This window comes from Anolis carolinensis, chromosome 1, assembly GCF_035594765.1.
Source record: "Anolis carolinensis isolate JA03-04 chromosome 1, rAnoCar3.1.pri, whole genome shotgun sequence".
NCBI lineage: Eukaryota > Metazoa > Chordata > Lepidosauria > Squamata > Dactyloidae > Anolis > Anolis carolinensis.
The window spans coordinates 272,585,007-272,609,068 of NC_085841.1; the positions used below are offsets into that span (position 1 = coordinate 272,585,007).

The 24,062-nt window shown below is 41.5% G+C and overlaps 1 protein-coding gene across 1 annotated transcript in view; it reads left to right on the plus strand.

Annotated features, from left to right (window-relative positions):
- Positions 1 to 5,666: 5,666 nt before the first annotated feature.
- The window catches only part of rras2 (RAS related 2), a 45,628-nt gene continuing 27,232 nt past the window's right edge, over positions 5,667 to 24,062 (plus strand). Inside the window, exon 1 of the mRNA XM_003225325.4 lies at positions 5,667 to 5,987. Within this exon, the coding sequence (XP_003225373.1) occupies positions 5,883 to 5,987 (105 nt within the window). The 5' untranslated portion in view covers positions 5,667 to 5,882. The remainder of the gene's footprint in view (positions 5,988 to 24,062) is intronic.

Sequence of the window (24,062 nt, forward strand, 5' to 3'; positions counted from 1 at the left end):
GATAAATAACTGGGGCGGCATACAGGGAGCGTACCATCCCCCTGCTAAGCCAGCTCCACTGGCTGCCAATATGCTACCAAGCCCAATTCAAAGTGCTGGTTTTGTCCAAACGTATCTCCTCTTATGAGCCATCTAGAACCCTAAGATCATCCGGAGAGGCCCTGCTCTCGGTCCCACCTGCCTCGCAAGCACAGCTGGTGGGAACAAGGAACAGGGCCTTCTCGATGGTGGCTCCCCGGCTGTGGAAGACCCTCCCTAGCAACATCTGACAAGCCCCGATTCTTCTGGGCTTTAGAAAAGCTTTAAAGAAATGGTTATGTGCCCAAGCATTTAATGAATAAACATTTGAGTCGACATGGTCTGAATCAAGGTTTACGCACGAGGTTACGGATGAATTATTTCAATTATATATATGTTTTAAAATTTTATAATGTGTTTTAATAGTGTTATTAATTGATTTCTATGTATTGTTTTGATTTTAATGACTGTGTTTTGGGCATTAAATTTTTGCCAACTTTTGTAAGCCACCTTGAGTCCCCTCGGGTGAGAAAGGCAGGGTAAAAATACTGCAAATAAATAAATAAATTTGGAAACAGCACTACAGCATACACTTCAATCTTCCAAGATCTAACTTTGTTTCATACATACATACATATAGCATGGGATATTGTCACTTGTTTATTTAGGTCTTTACGATTCTCAACAAAAATGAAGTTACCATTTGTATTATTTAATGTTACATTAGACCCAATCTTGTATGATATGGAAATTCTGCCTGTGGTGATTAATTCTTTATGGCTCATTCACTTGATATTACTGCCATTAGATTGGGCACACCATGGGTGCCCCCCACAGGGAGTGGGCAGGATTGGAGAAATGTTTGGCTATGTCCCTGAAGTCAGATGTGAAATGATTAAGCAAGGCCCCTGGAAGATCTCAGATGTTCTCAGAGTTGCTGCAATATTTTGCATCTAAGAGGACATAGCCACATTTTTCATTGATTCTCCCTGCTTCCCATGAGGCATAGAACAGCCATGTGAGGGAGGGGCTTCAAAGGGCTGTATATTAAATCTGGGTAGCGATGGTATAGTCTGTCATAGGACTAAGGCTGCATAGGATTGCAGCCTTAGATATGCACATTGACCTTTATCGTTTTCCTTATTCTGCTCCTGCTCTGGTTAGGCTTTGAAACAATGCCAGGTCTGTACACATCAAATATTTTCCACATTCCACTGGAGTCAGTTACAAAGCTCATTATTTATGATGGTTCTAAATTGTGCCAAATATTTATATTATTTTTAATATTGCTTGGGTCTGGAGAACCAATGCTGTTACTATATAGTAAAAGGGTAAAGGTTTTCCCCTGACATTAAGTCTAGTCGTGTCCGACTCTGGGGGTTGGTGCTCATCTCCATTTCTAAGTCGAAGAGCCGACGTTGTCCATAGACACCTCCAACGTCATGTGACCGGCATGATTACACAGAGCGCCGTTACCTTCCCATTGGAATGGTACTTATTGATCTACTCACATTTGCATGTTTCCGAACTGCTAGGTCAGTAGAAGCTGGGGCTAACAGCTGGAGCTCACCCCGCTCTCTGGATCTGAACTGCTGACCTTTTGTCAGGAAGTTCTGCAGCTCAGCGATTTAATCCACTGCACCACCAGGGGCTCCTGTTAGTTATACTGTATATACTGAGCTATATAAACCAATTTTTGATTTATTGCCTTGATTCTAAGGCAGCCTCTTGTTTTCCTATCATTGCAGTAGGATCATAATCTAAAATCTTGATCTTAATAACAGTGAACCCCTAAAGGGACTCAACGGCAGTATATAATAGAGAATGTATATAAGAAAATCAATTTTCACAAAGATGTTGAGCATCACGTTTTTAAAGGACAGAATTTAATGCTGTGTTGGGGCAGAAAAGAAGAAATATTTGTTTTCGCAAGCAACCATAAATCACTTAGATAGAATCTATCCCTTTAAAAAGCAGGTTTTGCTGGCACTACATTGTACTTTCTAAGGAATTCAACACAAATAATGAGTACACTTCCCATAACAGTAATCACTATCAGGATTAACCGTTTTCATGCTGTTGTATAAGATGATCCTTGGTGTGTTCCCCATAATGTTTTCCTCTACTTTGTGGAACTTTTTTGATAACATTGGCCCAAATCTGCAGGCTTAGTGCAAGATTGCTCTTTCCCTGGCTTGCCTTGCTGTACAAATGTTCAATGTGGTTGGCAATGGCCATCTGCTGCTAATGGAAAGAAGGAGGACATCTCTCTCCTCTCTATTACAAGCAATGTGTGTGAGCTGATAACATTAGCTAAGTGGTCAAGTGTGTGGCTGCTGAAGCACCATATGCACTCATTCCAAGATGCTGGATGGGGACGGAGCTATTTTCCAATCCCAATCAGTAGTCGCTGGAGTTCTTAACTTTCATTGTTTTGGACTTGAGCCAGCATGGTCAACTGTATGGGATTCTTAGTGTCAAAAATGTTGAGAAACAAAGATTGAGAGTCACAGATGTAGGAAAAATACAACAAAATCCAAAACCCACAAAAGAGTGGTTCCTTTTGGGTTTTGTTTTATTCTGCTGTATGGTCAACATGGCCATCCTGAATATATTTCCTGGATTTGAAGAGACTGCTGTAGTGAGTCTCAGACTGGAGAAAGAGAAGGAAAGCTTGTCACGGCTGTGCCTTGACAGTGGAGGGAGCTGCTGTGCTTCAACAGCACCACCAACAGCTGCTCAGCCTAAGGTCATAAAATGATCAAAGGTCTGGAGATCATGCCCTGTGAGAGTATGGAGTAAAGAACTGGGTATGTTTAGCCTGCAGAAGAGAAGGTTGAGAGGAGACATGATCACCATGTTTAAATATGTGAAAAAGTGTCATAAGGAAGAGGGAGAAGATTTGTTTTATGCTGCCCTTGAAACTAGGACGAGGAACAATGGGTTCAAATTAAAGGAAAGACGATTCCACCTGAACATTAGAAAGACCTTCCTGGCCATACAAACTGTTCAACAGTGGAACTCTCTGTCGTGGAGTATGATGGAAGCTCCTTCCTTGGAAACTTTTAAACAGAGGCTGGATGGCCATCTGTCAGGGATACTTTGACTGTGCTTTTCCTTCATGGCAGGGGGTTGGATTAGACAGCTCATGTGGTCTCTTCCGACTCTATTATTCTATGATTCTATGACTGCAGGTAATGTTCCCCCCCCAAGCTTGCCTTACTATGTGCACAGATCACTTCTATTCGTGTTTTAAAGGATCAATCTAGTAGACACAATTCTGTTCAGTTAAATATGCTAGGAATCTTGTATCTCCATGACAATTGTGTGAGACAGAAGCACATTAAAAAAAAAAACATGCTGTAAACATTTGGGGCACATTCTGGAGAAATATGACTACAATATTACTCCCAGATGCTGTTGGATGAAGTTGTGGTGAGGAGTCCAAGAAGAAGTGAAGGGAAAAGATAATATCCTCACTGCTAATGACCACAAGCTTGGGATAATCAAGACAAATGAAGATGTATGATGAGGACTCCAAAAAGATACTTTAGCCACCCTGAACATATATACTGCTGTTAATGAAATAGATGTGTTCCTGGGCACGATGTCTTTGGAACAAAATTTTGAACCAGGGTCAGAAGTAACTCGGGGAAAGGGGATAGGTGCCTACACCATAGAAAAGAAGAGTAGTTCAGCATGTTTCAGCAAACATTTTATTCAACTGGGTTGCTGTGAGTTTACTAGGCTGTATGACCATGTTTCAGAAACATTCCCTCCTGACATTTCACCTGCATCTATGGTAGGCATCCTCAGAGCTTGTGAGGTATATTGGAAACTAGGCAAGTGAGGTTTATATATCTGTGGAAGGTCCAGGGAGGCAGAAAGAACTCTTGTCTGTTGGAGGCAAGTGTGGATGTTGCAATTTATCACCTTGATTAGCATTGAATACCCTTGCAATTTCAAGGCCTGGCTGATTCCTGCCTGGGGGATCTTTTGTTGGGAAGTGTTAGCTGACCGTGATTGATTCATACCTGGAATTCTCCTGTTTTCAGTGTTATTCTTTATTTACTGTCCTGATTTTAGAGTTTTTTTTTAAAAAAATTACTGGTAGCCAGATTTTGTTCATTTTCATGGTTTCCTCCTTTCTGTTGAAATTGTCCACATGCTTGTGGATTTCAATGGCTCCTCTGTGTAGTCTGGCATGGTGGTTGTGAGAATGGTCCAGCATTTCTGTGTTCTCAAATAATATGCTGTGTCCAGGTTGGTTCATCACGTGCTCTGCTATGGCTGACTTCTCTGGTTTAGTTAGTCTGCAGTGCCTTTCATGTTCCTTGATTCCTGTTTGGGCAATGCTGTGCTTGGTGGTCCCTATGTAGACTTGTTCACAGCTGCATGGTATATGGTAGACTCCTGCAGAGGTGAGAGGATCCTTCTTGTCCTTTGCTGAACATAGCATTTGTTGGATTTTCTTAGTGGTTCTGTAGATAGTTTTTAGGTTGTGTTTCTTCATCAGCTTCCCTATGCGGTCAGTAGTTTCCTTGATATATGATAAGAACACTTTTCCTCTGGGTGGATATTTGGAGGTGAGCTGTGCCTAGCAGTGCTGCAGAATTCGAAGATGCACAAATTGAGGGCTTAAGGAGAAACATGTCAAGAGGAAGGCATGTCAAGCCAACCCTGACTGGGACCGCCTTCTGCCTGGAAACTGATGCCTTCGGGGGTGCTTTGAATGTGATTTCCTGCTTCTTGGCGGGGGGGTTGGACTGGATGGCCCATGGCGTCTCTTCCAACTCTATTATTCTATGATTCTATGATTCTGTGGAAGAACATGCGGGTCAAGAATAGGTCTCCACAACCACCTACGCATCCACCACCAAGACACTACACATGGAGGACCATCATCCTTGAACTACGAGGGATCACCTAAGTAAGTAAGTAAGGCGTTGTTTTGTCAGCTCAGGTCCACCTTCTTTAAAGACTTCGGCAGGGATAATAATAATAATAATAATAATAATAATAAACTTTATTTATATCCCGCCAGCATCTCCCCAACGGGGACTCGGGGCGGCTTACATGGGACCATGCCCAGAACAATACAATATAACAAAATATAATAGAACAACAAATCATAGCATATTAAACAACAATAAAACAACAACAATAAAAGAAAATATACACTACATTAAACAAGATCAAAAGAACAATAAAACCAAGGGCAGGATCCCATCAGGTCTGCTGGCTTTGTTAATTTTTTTGTTGGCTGATGGTATTGCTGACTTCCTCCAGACTGGGCAGTGCTGCAAGCTCCTCCTTGGTTTGTTGTTGTGGGATTTGCGAGAGAAGCCCTTGGGCATTCATAAGGTTATGGTAGTGCTCTTTTGTGGTAGCAGCGAAAATAATTTTGTGGCTGGGGGTCACCACACCATGAGGAACTGCCTTAGGAAGGTGGAGAACCACTGGTCTTGAGCCTTCTTTGCCCAAGAGCGGTGGTGCCTCAGCAAGCCGCCAAACCCAGGGTGGCAGAGTAGGGAGCCAGGGCAGTCCACGCACGCCACGCCCCGCCTTTGCTTCCCCGCCTGTCAACAAGCCCACTCTCCCCGCCCAAGAGAGGCATACCCACCCTCATTTGCATACCACGCCCCTCCCCTGGACGGCCATTTGTAGTGCAGCCCGAGTGGGGCCGCCCGTGGCTTCCACTCTGTGCGCCGCGGAGGAGGAGGAAGAGGAGCAGCCGCTTGGACTGGCTTGCCGGTGCTTCTCCCATTGCGCTGGGCCTCCGTGGCTGAAGGAGCAGCGGCGAGGCCACCCAACCCCAGGAGCCCCCCCTTCCCGGGCCTTCCCCCTGCTCGCCCTCTTCCTCCATGGCCGCGGGCTGCAGGGACGGCCCGGGGCAGGAGAAGTACCGGCTGGTGGTGGTGGGCGGAGGCGGCGTGGGCAAGTCGGCGCTCACCATCCAGTTCATCCAGGTGAGGCGGGCCCCTTCCTCCCCTGCTCCTTTGGGGAACGGGCCTCTTCCAAGAAAGGCAGGCCTGCCTGCCTGCCCCTCTTTCTCCCTGGCCTGAGGAGGAAGGCGAGCCCGCGCTTTTGCGAGGAGAGGCCCCTATTCTTGGGCTCTCTAGGGTGGGAACATGCCACTCTACACGTGGATTCCCCTCTCCCCACCAATACATGCCTTCCTCTCCAGTGTTTTTCTTTCTTTGCTTCCTTTTTCTCCTTCTTTTCTTCTCTCCATACAGCCTTTCTCCTTCCAACATTCCTTATGTTGCAGGCTTTGGGCAAACTTGGGCCGTCCAGGTATTGGGACTGCAACTCCCACCATTCCTCACAGACGCCTCAGGCCCCTTCCTTTTCCCCCTCAGCCGCTTAAGCGGCTGAGGTGGAAAAGGAAAGGGCCTGAGGCGTCTGTGAGGAATGGTGGGAGTTGCAGTCCCCAACACCTGGACGGCCCAAGTTTCCCCATGCCTGTGCTATAGGGACTCCTTACATGCCTTCACCCTCCAATCTTTCTCTTTCTTTCCTCTTTATCCCGCTTTGGTTCCGAAGTAAAGACCCCATACGTGCCTTCACCCGCATACATTTCTCCCCTCTGTGTTTTCCTTTCCTTTGATCCCGCCTTTCTCTCCATGTATTCCTCCTCCCCTTAGAATCATAGATTTTTGGGAGCTGTAGGCCAAAGACATCTGGGGACCCCAGGTTGAGAACCACTGATCTAGACACTAGACTCCTAGACTTTATGCAGGCCAAAATCCCATTGGCTTTTTTTTAGCTGCCTTCATACATATCTCCCTTTCAATATTGATATTTGTTTACTGTATCATGACATAGGGATACTTTCCCCCTCATAGATGCCTCCCCTCAATATTTCTTATGTGTTTATTTTTTATCCCTCCTTTCTCCCCATATATAGCAGGTATGGGCAAACCTCGGCCTTCCAGGTGTTTTGGACTTCAACTCCCACAATTCTCTGTTAGGAATTGTGGGAGTTGAAGTCCAAAACACCTGGAGGGCCGAAGTTTGCCCATGCTTGCCATATACGGACTCGATGCCCCTCGATGCCCCAACTCTGCCTGAGGGGGAAGTCCCCACGCAAACACTCCCCACTGGTCTCCTGTTGGATCGGGGGCACTATATGGCGGGGCAGGGCTTTCCAGATCCGTGTGGCCTCCTCCTGAGAAAGCGGAGCCGGGGGCGGGGGGAGTTTTCCGCCGCGCGTGGCCCGGAATTTCCGTGGGTACAGAAACACCCGCGTCGGCGGCCTTTCCAGGAGTTTTCCTCGCAACAGGTCCTCCAGCCTCCTCTGGAAAGCGGCGCTTGTCGCCCTCCAGATTTGGCCACCGGCGAGCCAGCTCTGCGATTTGCCAATCTTGTCTCTTTTTTAGACCCCACCCCTTAGATCTGAAGAGAGCTCTCCCCTCACCCTCTTCTTATTGTGTGCCTTCGGGTCCTCTCGACCTAAGATGAACCTATAGCAGGGCTTCCCTGGCAAGGCTTGCTCAGAAGAGCCTTTGCTTTCTTTTGAGATGGGAGTGAGTGTGGCTTGATACACTACATCAGGCATGGGCAAACTTTCGACCCTACATGTGTTTTGGACTTCAACTCCCACCATTCCTGGCCTCGGGTCCTTTCTTTTTCCCCCTCAGCCGCTTAAGCTGATCTACACTGTAGGGTTAATGAAAAACAATCTCGCTCCCTTTTAAATGCTACTCCAAAACACCTTGAGGCCTAAAAGCCCGTGCCCTTTGGTGCTTGACTACTGATTGGGATTACTGTCTATTTTTTAAGTTATTTTAACATTTGTAAGATGTGTTATTATACTGTGATTTTATTGTGCTACTGTTTTTATTGATGTAATACTGTTTTGGGCTTGTCCCAGTGTAAGTCGCCCTGAGTCCTTCAGGAGATGGAGCGGGGTATAAAGTTTTATTATTATTTATTATTATAAAAGCTTGTTTAGTTATCTGGATCTCCTATTTTTCTGATATGGGGTTGGTGGCACTATGTATTTGTTGTCTATGTGGGTATAAATCTTTCATTAAACCTTTAATTTTAAAATAGTCTGGACCCAAAAGCAAAACTGGCTGAGGTTGTTAAAAAAAAAAAAGTAAGGTTCCGCTTTGTGGCAGCTGTTAGGCATTGTGTTACTGATCTTTATATATACTCTTAGATCTGATTGTCTTGGTAAACAATTCTATCTTCTATGTAAAGTCAAATGTTTGTTTTGTCTTATTATTAATACAGAAGCCATATTCGATTACTGATCATTTAAGAGTTTTTGGAATGTTGCTGCTTATCCTGTAACAGTGTAAACCCATATTTTAGATTGCAATGAGCCATTTGGAATCTGCTGGGTTTTTGGTTCCATGACCCTGTGGATACCAAAATCCATGGATGCACAGGCCCCTTTATATACAATGGCATGTTAAAATTGTATCCCTTATGTAACAAGGCAAAATCAAGCTTTTCTTTTTGGATTTTCTGGAATATTTTCAAGCCATGGATGATGGAATCTGTGGATACAGAGGACCATCTGTATAAACTTGTCTCCAGGCTCCTGGGAGTCTGCTCCATTGAACACATTGGTACTTGCTTCGGAGTAAAACACTCATAGAACTGAGTTGTAAATGTATCAGAAAGCCGTTGTGTTCTGGCTCTCTTCTGATGTCATTGTGGGTGCCAGACTAATAAAGCTAAAAATGAGAGCCAAAGTGCAGTCATAAAAGTATCCATTTACATTTGAGTCTTGGTTTGATTTAAAAGACTGTTTATGGCTATCTAGCCACACATAATGTTGGATTTGTTTATCAGTTTCAGTGTCTGCTTTCTTCTACTGTTGTGGCATCCTAGCGAACCTCTGAATAGCTTGCCTTCTCTAAAATGCTGGAGTTGGAATAATTGTAATCCTATTTTGTTAGGCCTTCTGTTGGATCTTTGCCAGTGGATGGAGATAATTAGTTTATTCCTGCATGGCTGAAGCCACAGTTCACAGATTACCATTCAGACTTTGTATAGCTTCTATAGATAGTGCTGTCTGGATGCTGACTGTGGCTCTGTGCACTCTTTAGTTTGAAAGGCCAGGAGAATAGCTGTGTTGGTCTCTTCTAGCAAAAACTGAATTATGTGGCGACATGTAAACATAGCATGATGGAAGCTGTTGTGGGCTAAGCTAAGCTGTTTTTTAAACAGCGAGGACAAAGCTATACAGTATATGAATGTGTATGAGTGTGTGTGGGGAGGAGAGGCTATTTTGTCATTTCATCCCATTTCTTTTCTGAATAGAATGAGGATCATATGAAGTGGAGATAAGTCTGCACTGGTGGCAAGGATTAGCCATGTGAATGCAGACTCCAAAGTGTAACTCAATGCAGATGCTATTACTTCAGTAGTAATGGACAACAGCGGAGTCATAGAATTGGGACTCTTTTTAAACAAAACAAGTTTTATTCCCATTAGAAGAAAAAGAGAGATGTATCTGAGTGGAAGAGAGAGTCCCATTTTTCATTTTCAGTTAACATGTTTTCATGCAGATACTAATATTTTCTGGATCTTTACTTCTTAATTTAGGCAATTCATGCCTGGTAAAGGTAAAGGTTTTCCCCTGACATTGTCTAGTTGTGTTCGACTCTGGGGGTTGGTGCTCATCTCTATTTCTAAGCCGAAGAGCCAGCGTTGTCTATAGACACCTCCAAGATCATGTGGCTGGCATGACTGTATGGAGCACAGTCTCGTCAAAGTGTTACCTATTGATCTACTCGCATTTGCATGCTTTCTAACTGCTAGGTTGACAGAAGCTGGGGCTAACAGCGGGAGCTCTCCTGCTCCCTGAATTCGAACCATTGATCTTTTGGTTAGCAAATTCAGCAGCTTAGCGGTTTAACCCGCATCATGCTTTTGTTGTGGATAACCCTGTCGGTTAATGAGAGTCAGCATGCTGTAGTGGTTTGAGCATTGAATTATGACTCTGAGATGAAGGTTCGAATCACTGGTCAGCCATGGAATGGTTGATCTTGGCCAAGTCATTCAGTCTCAACCTCAGAGGAGGACAATGGCGATCCTCCTCTGAATAAATCTTGCCAAAGAAACCCCATGATAAAATTCTGATCTCTCCCTTTAGGCTTGGGCTGAAAGGAAACAGTTGTGTTTGTTCATGGCATTTTTCCTTCTATGTTGTTTTTGTGGTAGGCTGCCTTTCGAGGCTTGAGGCAGTATGTGTTGATTACATTGCCACACCTAGAAAAAAAGACAGCATTACTAACTTGGTGGAAGTACAAGGTACTTCTCATAGTTTGCTTGCTGCAAACAGTAGGATTGGACTCTGATCACCCTTGTGCTTTGCTCACTGTTTGCTAGTCTGCCAATGAAATACTCCAGCAGAACTGCAGATGGTTATTTGCTTCTGCTCATGTTGGAGCAAACCATTCACTGAATATATTTGTAGCATGTCACACCAAGCCCCAATGTGCATAGCAAAACCACCTCTGTGTATTCCTTGCTTAGAAAAACCTTATGAAATGAAATGAATGGAGCTACTATAAATTGACTTGATATTCCTTTCTTTGGCATGTAGCTTCTTTCATGTGCAAACCTTTTTTTGTTTGTAGTTGTTTTCAGTGTGAACCCCACCTTTCAGAAACAGGTTTTCCAACTGATTTGCTGTCTTGGAGAATTTTCTTACCCTAAGGCAGTGGTTCTCAACCTGTGGATCACCAGGTGTTTTGACCCACAACTCCCAGAAATCCCAGCTAGTTTACCAGCTGCTAGGATTTCGGAGAGTTGAAGGCCAAAACATCTGGTGATCCACAGGTTGAGAACCACTCCTCTAAGGCATTTCAGTTCTGCAATATCTTGCACTGATACTTGTTATGATATATCAGAAATGCATATGATGACCTAAGGCAATCTGCATGTGTTTCATATAATTTATATTCTATATATGCACACGCTGTTTGGTACAACATGCTTTCTCTGTCACTGTGGCATTGAAATCTCAATCTACATGCCTGCATTTACCCTGGTATGTGTGCAGATGGTTAGTGCAACTGTCCATAGGATAGGTTGCCAGCACCTATTTTAGATACTGCATTTAAATTCACTGAGTTGATGAGCTTCTACTTCCTTTTGAAGTAATCTTATTTAGACAGCACAATCTCAAGAGCAATTTTATGAGGGCAAAATGAGAAAAAGATATGTATTCTGCCTTCATGTATTTTACTTTTTGAAAGAGGTAAGGGAAGGAGAGGGAAATAGAAAAAGAAAAACAAGAAAAACTTTAATAAAAATATTAAAATAGAGAAGGCAATAAATAAATAAATGATGAAGTAGCATGTCTACAAGTGTATTGTTGCTAACAGTCTATCGTCCTCAAAATCTTTGGCTTCTTTGGTCAGGAGTATTAATCATGCAGTCCTCCAGATGTTGAAGTCCAAATGCTGGTTAGGCCTACTGGACATGGGAGTCCCACAACATCTGGAATGTTTTGTGATTGCTATTCAAAAGAGCGACATTTGTAGCCTGCTGATTAGACTTAATGGCTTTGCTCCTGATATTAGCAAAAAAGTGTGGTGCTGCCATATTGCAGCTATTACCCATTTGGTGCCAAATCTTGTCCCCACTGGTGTGTAAGAAGGCAGCTTCCAGAAAACCACTCTTAACTCCTAATCAGGCATGGTCAAAATGTGGCCCTCCAGAGAGCGCAGCTCCCATCAATCCTCACCTTTATCTGTGCTCGTTTGGGCTGATAGGAGTTGCAGTCTATGGACATCATTTTGCCCAACTCTCCTTGAAAGACAGACTTTGTGTTGCAGATGAAGAAAAATGATGTGACGAATCTCCCATGATGCCTCAGCTGGGGTTCTTTCTCTGCAAATGCTTGCATGCTGCACAACAGTGCAATATACATACATGTTGCAAGGAGGGTCCTGATAGCATGTTTGGTGAGGCCCAGACAAGAGCCTCACAAGGGTGGCAGAAAAATTTAGACTCTAAATTAGTAGCATCCTTAATTATGCCAAATGTTTCCACAATCTACTCATTGTCAAAGTAGCAGGGCCTTTCATAATGGATTTTGTAACACTATAAACATTCATTTGGTTCTTGAATTAAGCCAGGGTCCCTGTAGTGCCAGATAAAGTTATCACTGCTGAGCAAACTGACCAGAGTTCCTTTCTGTAGCAAGAATAACTGGGAGGGAGAGAGGAACGATACACTGTCATCTTTCTGGCAGGGAGGACAAGAATAAACTGTGAAATTTCCCAGGAGCCAGTAAAGCCCAGCATTTATGAAGCTGTGTGCAGATTCACATCCCAATCTTTAGTAGTACAAGGTTTGGTTAAAAAAACCCCCACTGGATCCATGTATTTTTGGCTGTAGGATTCAGAGATAGATGTATGTTTGGGACTCAAAATGTTCTTCTGCTTGAGAAATGTGCTAACAGTTGGCTTGGTTTGAAAAAAAAAACAGTAGGAAGATGAACCTGAAGAAGAGGGTTGTCAAGATAAGTGATAAAGAAACTGAAATGGAATATTAAGTGTGAGTTTCACATCTTCATTGGCATAAACAAGCAACTTCCAGAATTTTTGGTGAGAGCGAAGGAGTGATCTGGAGCCTTATTTCTTCCCCCCCCCCCCTTGTATTTATTTAAGGTGATGTGATATGCAGTATACTGTGTTTGATTTCACCTAGAATATGTGCCTTGTATACCCCCCCCCCGGGATAGATAATAGTGAACCCTAAACTTATAGCATAACTTCTTGCTGTGGTAGATGGCTGTTCTTACCCCAAGCTTCAGCTTTGCATTTGGCCACAAGAGGTTAAGTTGATAAATATTCTGAAGTTGTTATTTATCATTAGCTCTTAATAAAAACTATTTCTCAAGCAGGTCACACTGTTGTCTTGTGACTGATGCCATGAGAAATGAAGTCTGTGAATTCAGTACAGTAGACGTAAACTGGACTGAGTGCAATGGGTTTCACTTTTAAATACTGGTAATTTTGTTTTTATCTATGCACATTTGAGAGTATATCATTAAGAAACACATTTAGGATTACAGTACAGAATGGCCTTGATATCATGGACTTGATATCCCTGGTTTCACTTACCCATGCTCCCAAAAAATCTCACCCCCCCCATAGAATTGTCTGTGGGCCTTTCTAGGTTCTTCAGTGTTTCTGATATAGACAAAATATAGGGCTTGCTATTATCTGTGGTTTCAGGTATCCACGGGAAGTCTTGAAATGTATCCACCACGTATATGGATGTGTGTGTTCCTACTGTATAACGTCATCCTGAGAGTTCAAAATGCCCCATCCATAAAGGAGATTATTTGAGTGACAGCAGGATATTTTCTTCTGGACTAACTTTAATCCACTGAGGAAGCGCACGAGAGCACTCTTAGAATAGTGACTCATGAGGAAACTCAGGGGATGGATTCCTTCCAAGGCAAATACATCACACACACACACACATGCACATACACACTCATACACATGCATAGGCCTTTTCCATAAGGGTATGCTGTGTGTTTCCAGTTTTGATTCAAGAAAAAGAAAGTATTTCCCTACTATCAGGATTTGGGGAGATGATGAATTAAGCAGAGCGAAGATAAGGTTAGTGATTTCAATTTGAGAGGTCGAGTGCAAAGCAGCTTAAAATGCAGCTAGCTGCTGAACTCCTTGAAGACCCAAATCCCAGAAAATTGGTTGGAAAAGCAATCTGAATAAACTGTTTACTTTGCTGGGAAGAAGGTAGAAATAAGTTGCTTTGTGTGTTGTCAGTTGTGCAATAGAATGTATGCAGCTGCTGCCTCCAAAGAGCTTTCTCCCAGCTGTCGCATATTGGCTTGTCACAATATATTGGAGCGTTTTCTTCCCACTTAACCCTCTTAACATTTTGCATTGCTGTGCTCAAAGAAATGAAGCTTAGCTGGTCCATAGCAGTTCTCTTTTCTTTTAACAGTTGCTTGCTTCAGATAGAGTCGTTTGTAGCTATTAAACATACAACATGTACCAGAAATATACTGCTGGCATTTTAAACAATGTTACAAATGTGCAGTTCTTTTTTCTATGGCGAATAGATCAAGATTTAAAAGTGAAGATTTAAAACATTGCATTTAACAACTCTTTCTAATTTGGGAGTAACTTGTCCAGTTTTGGGATCTACCTCCTTCACTTGCTAGAGCAAATTTGTCTTTGCTATGAACAGGCATATTCCAAGTATATGAAAGACCTTAAAAGGAAGTAAGACAGGCAGTTTTACCGCTCGTCACATGTTTTTTGGATTGTGAACCTCATGATTGGTGCAGTATAACAAAATCCAGATTAGGCTACTAGAAAGAAATGTTATTTCTTGCTATTTCTGAAGCAGCTGTTGACATATCCCTATAAACTCTATCGAGATATCCAAGAGAAGAACACAGCATATTTCTTGACTTTTGCAGCTAGCTCTATAGCAATGAAGGAAGGTTAATGCTGCTCCATTCAGAATACACAGCTGGATCTGAACAGTGCTGTAGGTTTTCTGAATCAGGAAAACTAAGACAATTGGCAGAAAATTGTCCAATGCTGTTAATCCTGTTATCCAGGAAGAGAAAATAACCAATGAATTTGCCAAGGAAGTAGTGCTATATGAACTGCAATCTTGTACATACTTACCCACTGAACAGAATGGGACTTACTTGTAAGTAGGTATGTACATACAGATGCTGTGTGGTGTAAGGTTTGGGTGTTGGACTGGACAGTGGAAAACCAGGGTTCAAATCCCTGCTCAGCTGTGGAAACTGCCTTGGGCAAGTCACACTCTCTCTAGCTTCAACCTCTGCATAGATTCTGCTAAGAAAACCCTGTCATAGTTTTATTATAGGGTTGCCCTAGGTCAAATATACAACCATAGCAAGTTATGTACAAAATTGCACTTTTAGAAAATAACATTTTAACTTCAAAGAGTTGGTTCCAGGGGCTATTTTGCTTGTGCTCTCTCTATTACCCTCTCTTGTCCTAACTGTCCAAGTTAAGAAACAAGGGAGACTCCTTGAGAAAAGATCCAAAATATGTTTGCCATTCAGCTGAATAGCACTTCAGTGAACACGTCTGTGTGGCAGTAATTGCTCAGTTTTAGACCTTTGGTTCCTTTTGCGACTTATTGTGTATTTTAGCCTTGTATTTATGTGGGCTTCATTTCGTCATGAATTAATTTTAAATTATATAGATAGCAGAAGCTATGGGGTTATAAGTACACAATTCATTAGATTTGAGTGTCTGTTGCAAGCCTGCTTGTCTCTGTGTTGTTGAAGCCTTTCATGGCCAGAAACACTGGTGGCAATGTACCAGTAGTATTCTCTCCTGATGTTTTATCCACATCTATGGCAGGCATCCTCAGAGGTTGTGAGGTATATTGGAAAACTAAGCAAGGGAGGTTTATATATCTGTGGAAGGTCCAGAGTGGGAGAAAAAAAACTCTTGACTGTTGGAGGCCAGGGTGAATGTTGTAGTTAATCACCATGATTAGCATTAATGGCCTTGCAAGTTTCATTCCTGCTGGGGGAATTCTTTGTTTTGAGGTGTTAGCTGCCCCTGACTGATTCTTTTCTGTAATTTCTCTCTTTTCAGAGTGTTGTTCTTTATTTACTGTTCTGATTTTAGAGTTTTTTAAAACATTGGTAGCCAGGTTTTGTTCATGGTTTTCTCCTTTCTGTTGAAATTGTCCACATGCTTGTGGATTTCAATGGTTTCTCTGTATAGTCTGACATTATAGTTGTTAGAGTGGTCCAGAATTTCTGTATTCTCAAATAATATACTGTGTCCAGGTTGATTCATCAAGTGCTTTGCTATGGCTGACTTCTCTGGTTGAGTTAGTCTGCAGTGCCTTTCGCGTTCCTTGATTTGTGTTCAGGCTCTGCGTTTGGTGGTCCCTATGTAGACTTCTCCACAGCTGCATGATACAGTAGAGTCTCACTTATCCAACATAAACGGGGTGGCAGAACATTGGATAAGCGAATATGTTGGATAATAAGGAGGGATTAAGGAAAAGCCTATTAAACATCAAATTAGGTTATGATTTTACAAATTAAGCAGCAAAACATCATGTTATACAACAAATTTGACAGAAAAAGCAGTTCAATATGCAGTAGTACTATGTAGTAATTACTGTATTTACGGATTTAGCATCAAAAATCACAATGTATTGAAAACATTTACTGCTAAAAGGCAGACTGCGTTGGATAATCCAGAACATTGGATAAGCGAATGTTGGATAAGTGAGACTCTACTATACATGGAAACTCCTGAGGAGGTGAGAGGGTTCCTCCTGTCCTTTGCTGAACGTACATACACCAACAACTGTGCAAATTGGAAGCCCTACCACCTAGGCTCTATGGACTCCCAAAAACTCATAAGGACTCCACCCCGCCCAGACCCATCGTGAGTGCCATTGTATCCCCCACATACGACTTGGCAAAATTTCTGGCTGCACAGCTACAAATCCATATAGGCTGGGAACAGAACAGCGTAATTGAACACTATAGATAGATGCATAGATTGATAATGTCAGTAGTGGTGTTCTAATAGCTTATGGAAGATTTCGCTTACCGGTTTTAAACAATTGTGCATGCCTATTCTTTACTATACCATTACAAATAGCTTGTTTTGCTACCATACACTTTTTTCTTGTTGATTTATTGTGGTACGATACAGGAAGTGGTTTTGTGAAAAAGCTTGTTAAACTGAGTTAAGATTATTACTGGAGGATTCCTGGCTTGTAACTCAAGCCTCTTTAAAGAGTATGTCAAAAGATCCTAATGAGTGCAATTTTTAAATAAAGCAAAATGAATGTATGTGTGTGCCTGTCGTTCATTGCAAGTCCTGTCATCCCTGGACATGGCCTGTGTTGGTCCTACCTGCCCTCACTGTGCTGCAGTGCATCTCAGACAAGCCCCAGTGCTTCATCCTAGTTATATAGAAAGGATTAGGTTGGGATGGGTCAATATGTGATTCTGAGGCTGGCTAGATATAATGCTTATGCTGAGCAGGCAGGAAATGATGCTAACAATAACACTTTTCTAAAAAGTCAACAGAACTCCTGTACATTTGGAAAGGGCAATTTTACTTCTTTTCATGGTTGAAATATATCCAGTGACCCATCTGTGTGATATTGTGAAGGGTTTATTGCTACGTAAGTATGTGGCTTTTTATACTTTGTATAGAGAGGGTGTAAAAGACACTGTATATTCACCCCCACCCCATGGGTTTGTCTGCTATCTTCTCCATAGGGTGCATTCCATGCATTCTGTAGCTGGCTGCAATTTGTCCTTCTGCAATTGATGTAATAGGTTTAACAGTAGGTTTGGAGACCTGGGGGTTCTGGCTTCTTGAAAAGGTCTTTTGTTTGTTTGAGGAGAGGAGCACTGATATGAAGTGTGATTCCTTAATCTGCATAAGGACATAGTATGCTCTTTGTGAGTTAATAGCCTCAGCAGTTGGAGAGGTAAATTTGTATAAGTAGAATTTGAAATTGATCAATATGACTCCAAATGTATTCAGATTATTTATCACCTCAAACGATGACTTAAAACACACAGCACACAAATATCTATTTTACCAGAAAACTCACACTATTTTTAAAACATTACATAAAGTATGGTTATATAATTGTTTCTGAAAGAGTAAATCAGAATAAAATGTTTTGCTAACCAAGCTCATAAGCAGAGAAGAAAGTAATAGATTTGTAACTTATTTGGAACTCTAGAGCAGAGCTTCTCAATCTATGGTCCTCCAGATGTTTTGAACTTAAGCTCCCACAATTCGTAACAGCTAGTATGATGGCCAGGATTTCTGGGAGCTGAATTCCAAAACACCTGGAGTAGCACAGTTTGAAAAACACTGCTCTAGAGCCACGTGACTTTGTTCCTTCTAGATGTAGTTCAATACATCTATTTTATGTTTTATATTTATACTCCATCTTTCCTCCAGTGAGCTCAACGCAGCACTCATTGCTTCCTCCTTCCCACTTTTACCTCACAGAAAGTCTGGGAGGAAGATTGGACTAAGAGAGAGTGGCTTGTCCAGGGTCACCCAGTGAGTTGGGGTTAGGTCCTTAATTTTTGGGGCCACTGTCCAACACCATAACTAGTACTATACAAGTTTAGGTCTCATCTAGATGATGCGGGGATGGGAGGGAGGCTCCTTGAGAAAAGATCCAAAATATGTTTGCCATTCAGCTGAATAGCACTTCAGTGAACATATCTGTGTGGCAGTAATTGCTCAGTTTTAGACCTTGTAAACAGAGATAGTAGTGTTTATCCTTCAGGAACCACAGCACTTAGCCACCTACAAGGGTACAGCAGTTACTGTGCTTTAACTGTTTGTTTTCATGACCCATAATTACTGCAAACCTGCTGTTAGAGGCAGCACAGCAGGAAAAACTCCTTCTTTCTCCCACTTCACGGCACGCTTAAGAAAGCTGAGATGGTCAAGAGGTTTGGCTTCTATAGAGATCTTTTAAAGTAAGGAGATTAATGGAGCACTTCTGGGTCCCGTCCATCTTCTTTCTCCTGGAATTTCTGGAAGATATGAAAATTGCCTTCATGTGTTAATATATCTTTCAGGAAAGTCTATATATAAAAAAGAGTGATGGCATCACGGTGACCGACAAAACAACAAAACTACAGGCCCCCCAACCTCAAAATTTGACAACACAACCCATCATCCACGCCTCTAGGTTGATACAACAAAAAGAAAAGAAAAATAAAGTCCTAATTAGAGGGAGAGGAATAATTGCTTTTATCCAATTGCTGCCAGTTAGAAGGCTAAGCTCCTCCAACTTGGTCTCCTAGCAACCCAATAAAAAATAATAAAAAACACTAAAAATAATTAAAAACACTAAAAGATTAATACAATAAAATACTATAATAACAGAAAATAACTAAAAATAATACAAGAAAATAATAAAATATAATAAATAAAAAGATAACTTACAATAAAATTAATTAAAAAATACAAATAACGTCAAATAAAAATTACACAACAATTTTTAACCAATACCACCACCACTTTGCCACAGCAACGCGTGGCCGGGCACAGCTAGTGTTATATAAAGAAACAACAGCTATTACTACTATTACTGCTGTATAGTGGAGGGTACATTTAGAACATGGATAGGAATAATCCCTGTTGGATGTGTAGGAGAAGGTAAAAACACAGCTTCTACTGTTGCTGTCTGCCTTTTGGCAGTATAGGCATCATAAAATGACTGTAAAGGCAGCATCTTCCTAGGCAAAGACTTAACTTCTAACTTTTGTGCAGTGCAGTTGGCTTCAGAACTGTGTGGATGAGATATATGAAAAACTGTATGATTTTTTAAAATGCTGTTCTATGGAATTGAACAACTTCTGCAATTACTGGTCATAGTAGGTAGTTCATTCTGTCCTGTGATGTCAGAATATAGACGTTTGGGAATACCTGCTTAGCAGTAACATAGAAGCAATATAGCCGTACCATGTCTCAGTGTCTGGTCATCTCTACATAGGAATAGGAGAGAAGGTAGGGAGCATATTTCTGAACATTGGGCGATGACTCTGTTCTCCAGTTTGAGGTGGTAAAGCAAAGTGACCAGCACAGTACTTTGCTACAGAGAGCAAATAGGGGGCCTTTTCGCATCAACTATTTTGTGTGGCTACAGCTCCAGCGTCTCAGGCAGAGGTCATTCCTAGGTTTGCTACAGAAATCCTAACAGCTGGTAAACTAGCTGGGATTTCTGGGAGCTGATTATAGTACCACATGAGTTAGAACCTGTGAAGATGTGAGCCTGAGGATTCTTGCACGTGAGCATAGTGTTCTGGTTTTCTAAACTAACACACTTGTGTGAGAAAAATCTGCCAGTCAACATTGACCAATACTAGTGGTCTGGCATGGTATCAGACAATCTCATAGATTCACAAAGAGGTCATCAGGTAACTTGAAATAATTGGGGACAGGTTTTCCTGTCTCTTTTTAAGTCTTCTAATCTTTTCCAGTGATTGAATACATGCAACATTAAAGTTTGTGGACGTTTTGTCACTCAGGGAAATAAGCAACGTTCTTCCCCAGTTCTGTGGCTGCTATATAGAGGTTGCAGCTCATCAGATGCCTCCACAGATACAGCATTGAGCGTGTGTCTGCGTATGTGCCTGTGTGAGACATCCTGCACAGATCCTTGGATAGAAAGCAACTTTAAAAAAGTAAAATAAATTAGTACATCAGAATGTCGCATACTAAGGTTTTAAACATGCTTAAATGATAAAATTAATGCAGACTCCTGGCTCTTGTCTTGGATGACAGAATTGTTGTGGTTTCCCACAGACTGTACCACATCACCCAACTGATTGTGGTACTATCATCTGTATTGGGGTATCTAGTCTCATTTCCAGGCTTCAGGTCAGATCCAGTCTTCTGTGCACGGAGAGGAGAGACTTGATCTCCAGGCAGCGGGATATCTATGCTGGGTTTGCAGGGAGGGCACCCCTTTTGTGATCCACATTAAAAAAAAAACTCATTTGTCTTTTTGCACATCTGAGATAGAGTTTCACAAACCTACAGTCTTAAATCCTGACCCATTTGAAAGCAACGGATGGTGTTTTACAAGCTGTAGCGTACTTTATTATCCAGATGTGAATCATTCATACTATATCCACTGGCTTAGGGAGGGCTTTCATGCAGGTTAGTTGTAACCTGAGAACAACTTTCATGTGAGAGCTTACTCATGCAGTGAGAAGAAATGTAAATAGGTTGAGAAAGATGTAATCAAGGGGAAGCACCTTGCTGGAAACCCCCCTTCAGTTGCTGTCTTAATACACATTTTTATAAAAGGATTTGAGAGGTTTTTTCTCATTTGATTCAAGGCTATAGTCTTCCCATGCTGATTGAATTCATGAAGGAAGATTTGTAGAGGAATTTTGCAGGGGAAGCTATATACCCAATGTGTGGCAAGCTTCTAGCTTTACATTTATGTAATCTCTATAGGTATAGATTACACTTTTTTCTTGTAACTACAAGGTACTTTGCATAGATTTATCTTGATTGTAAAAGCACTGAAGTAAACACAGATGAATGCTTCATGTTATGCTTTTAAATTGAGGTGGGAAGTTCCTTGCGGCCATGCTTACCTTGCAAAATTCACTTCCCTGTGAGATTGAGTCTGACCCAATTTATACTAGTAACTTTTATTAGTAGAACGTGTGTGTGTGTGTGTATGCGCAATAAGCAATGATTTTAAGAGTGCATAATAAAACCAGCAGCAAAACCTAGAAAATGTGATAGCCCATAAAAACAGTCAAATTAGCAGGAATGTAAAATAGTATTAAGATCTAAAAGTACTAAACATTCTTGAAATGACTGGCAAACTAAAAACTAGATGGCACTTTCTGGAAAGTCAGGAAGGAAAACTGTGATTAAAATATGCTGATGTAAACAGATATATTGAGATCCCTCTGCCGTGAGGCTATCTGCCCTTGTAGAGAAGCAAAAGAACTCATGTATAATGTGTAATGAGCTGTACATGTTCCATAATATATGAGCTTGAATATGTTTGTTTTTTTATTGTTTTATCATATGATTGTGGCAGAGTAAAATGATTTTCTGTTTGATAGTATTGTTTTGTTATGGAGAAGCTGGTATTTTTCTAGTTTTTTTTCCAAAAAGTGCATTTATGCATTGCGTAGTCTTGAACTATCCACTGACCATTTAATGTAATGTATCATAATATTTTTAAAACCAAGGATTGTTTTTGCATGGTGGTCAGAAAAATAGAAATAAAATTGTAGAAGAGACCCTTATGCTGAAAAGTTGCAGTTCACTTGCGATTAGCTAGTGAACTGCACCCCCCCCCCCAAGGTTTTGAAAAGCCTTGCTCTGTTATAACCACCCACCTTGCCTGTTTTGTTGGAAGGCACCCATGGGAGGAGACATTAGGTTTCTCTGTGTGTAGATATGGGAAGAAATGTTCTTTCAGGTAATTTTGCTCCAAACAATTTAGGGTGTGAAAGTGAAAAACCTATAGTTTGAATTCAGCTTGGAAATAGACTAGCAGCCAAACCAGTACTAGTATATTATGATATATTTACCGATACCAGTTAGCTAATTAATTGGAGTGGGGGAAGTGCATTCTTCTTCTCAAGTGTTCCCATGACACTCATTGTGGCCACGGTGACACATGAAAGCAGGTAACACACTAACATCCATGTGAACTTCAAGCTTCCAGATATGATGGTGGCTAGTTTCTTCTAGAGGGCTTCAGGCAGCAATGCATTGCTTCCTACCTACCTTCCTTCTTTCCCCTCAAAGCAACCCTATGAGGTAGATTGAACTAAGAGAGAGTGACTCATCCAAAGACTTCCAAATGGTGGGGATGAGAGAGAGGGCCTTCTCGGTGGCGGCGCCCCAATTCTGGAATGCCCTCCCTAGAGAGATCAGGCTAGCCCCTTCGCTTCAAGCCTTCCGTTCCAGCTTAAAAACATGGCTCTTTAAGCAACCCTTTGATCTTACATAAGTTTTTAAGGATTAGTCCGAGGACTTACTGTGGACATCACATCGGCACTGGGATATACGTCAATTGAAACAACTTGTTTTTATCTGCAGCTATGACTGCATTTTATGAATTTGAATGTTTTACATTGTAATTATGTTTGTGTGTGGCTGTAATTCTGTGGTTTTTATCATTTCAGATTTATGTATTATCTATACTTCACTGTTTTTGTTGGCCGCCCCAAGTTCCTTTGGGGAGATAGTGGTGGGCTAGAAATAACATTTATTATGTATTTATTTATTATTATAACTCTGCACCACATTTGGTTGGTATTTTCTATGCTCTTGTCTTTTGCTCCTTTATTCTGGTGCTTCATACATGTTGGGAGGAAGTAATCCATATCTGACTTCCAAGCCTATAGCCTTCAGGTGATAGGCTTGCTCTGCTTCTAGGAAGAATACAATTTTGGGCTGTCCCCAGACTAAAGGAAGTTTTGATTACAGTAGAGTCTCTCATATCCAACCTTCGCTTATCCAACATTCTGGATTATCCAACGTAGTCTGCCTCCCACCTGGATCCACAGCTCTTTCTCTAGGCAGCAAGGATTGAACTTTTTATGGATTTAACTTCCGACAATGTTTTTCCTGCAAGTTCATTTTATGCAGTTCTATCTTTATTTGTAGTCAATGTGATAGTAGCCGATGTTTTTGTAGTCAATGCTTTCAATACATTGCGATATTTTGGTGCTAAATTCATAAATACAGTAATTACTATATAACGCTACCATGTTTTGGACTGCTTTTTCTGTCGATTTGTTGCAAAACATGATGTTTTTGGTGCTTAATTTGTAAACTCATTAAGTAATTTGGCATTTAATAGGCATTTCCTTAATCCGTCCTTGTCCAATATTTTTGCTTATCCAAAATTCTGCCGGCCCATTTATGTTGGATAAGTGAGACTCTACTGTATATCAATACAGATAAGTGTTGGCACCAGTCTGGACATGTGGTAACATTCTATCCTTTTTACACCCTTCAGTAAAACATTGTAGACAAGGGTGGGCAAAATGTGGGCTACATGTGCCTTGTAGTCTTAAAACAGTAAAGCGGGTTTAAAGACATGTGCACAGTTTTATAGCAAGCCCCAGTGTGTTCTCTTAATAGCATCAAATAAAATTGCAAGTTGGCCTGGAGAATGGGCCAGGGAGCCATTCACTAAAGAGAGTAAAATGGCTTGTCAACTCCCATTCTCCTGATGTGTTTGCTCTTCGTCAACCGGATGCTAGAGTAATCTTTTGGATTTGTGTATTTATCTCAGTGTTGTGTCATCAGGCATTGTTCTTGTGCCTTTTGTTAACTTAATCTCTGCGGTTCCAGTCCTTTTAACAAAAGCAACCCCAGCAAGCAATAATATATGGAACCAACTACTGTTGAAGCTTTAAAGTTTTTGCTTGCCTGTCAATAAATTTCCCTGCTAGTTGCTGTGTTATTTTGTAGAGGCAGAAACAAAATAGTATCTTCTGTGGCGTGCCATGTTCAGTCATCAAGCTGTTCTTT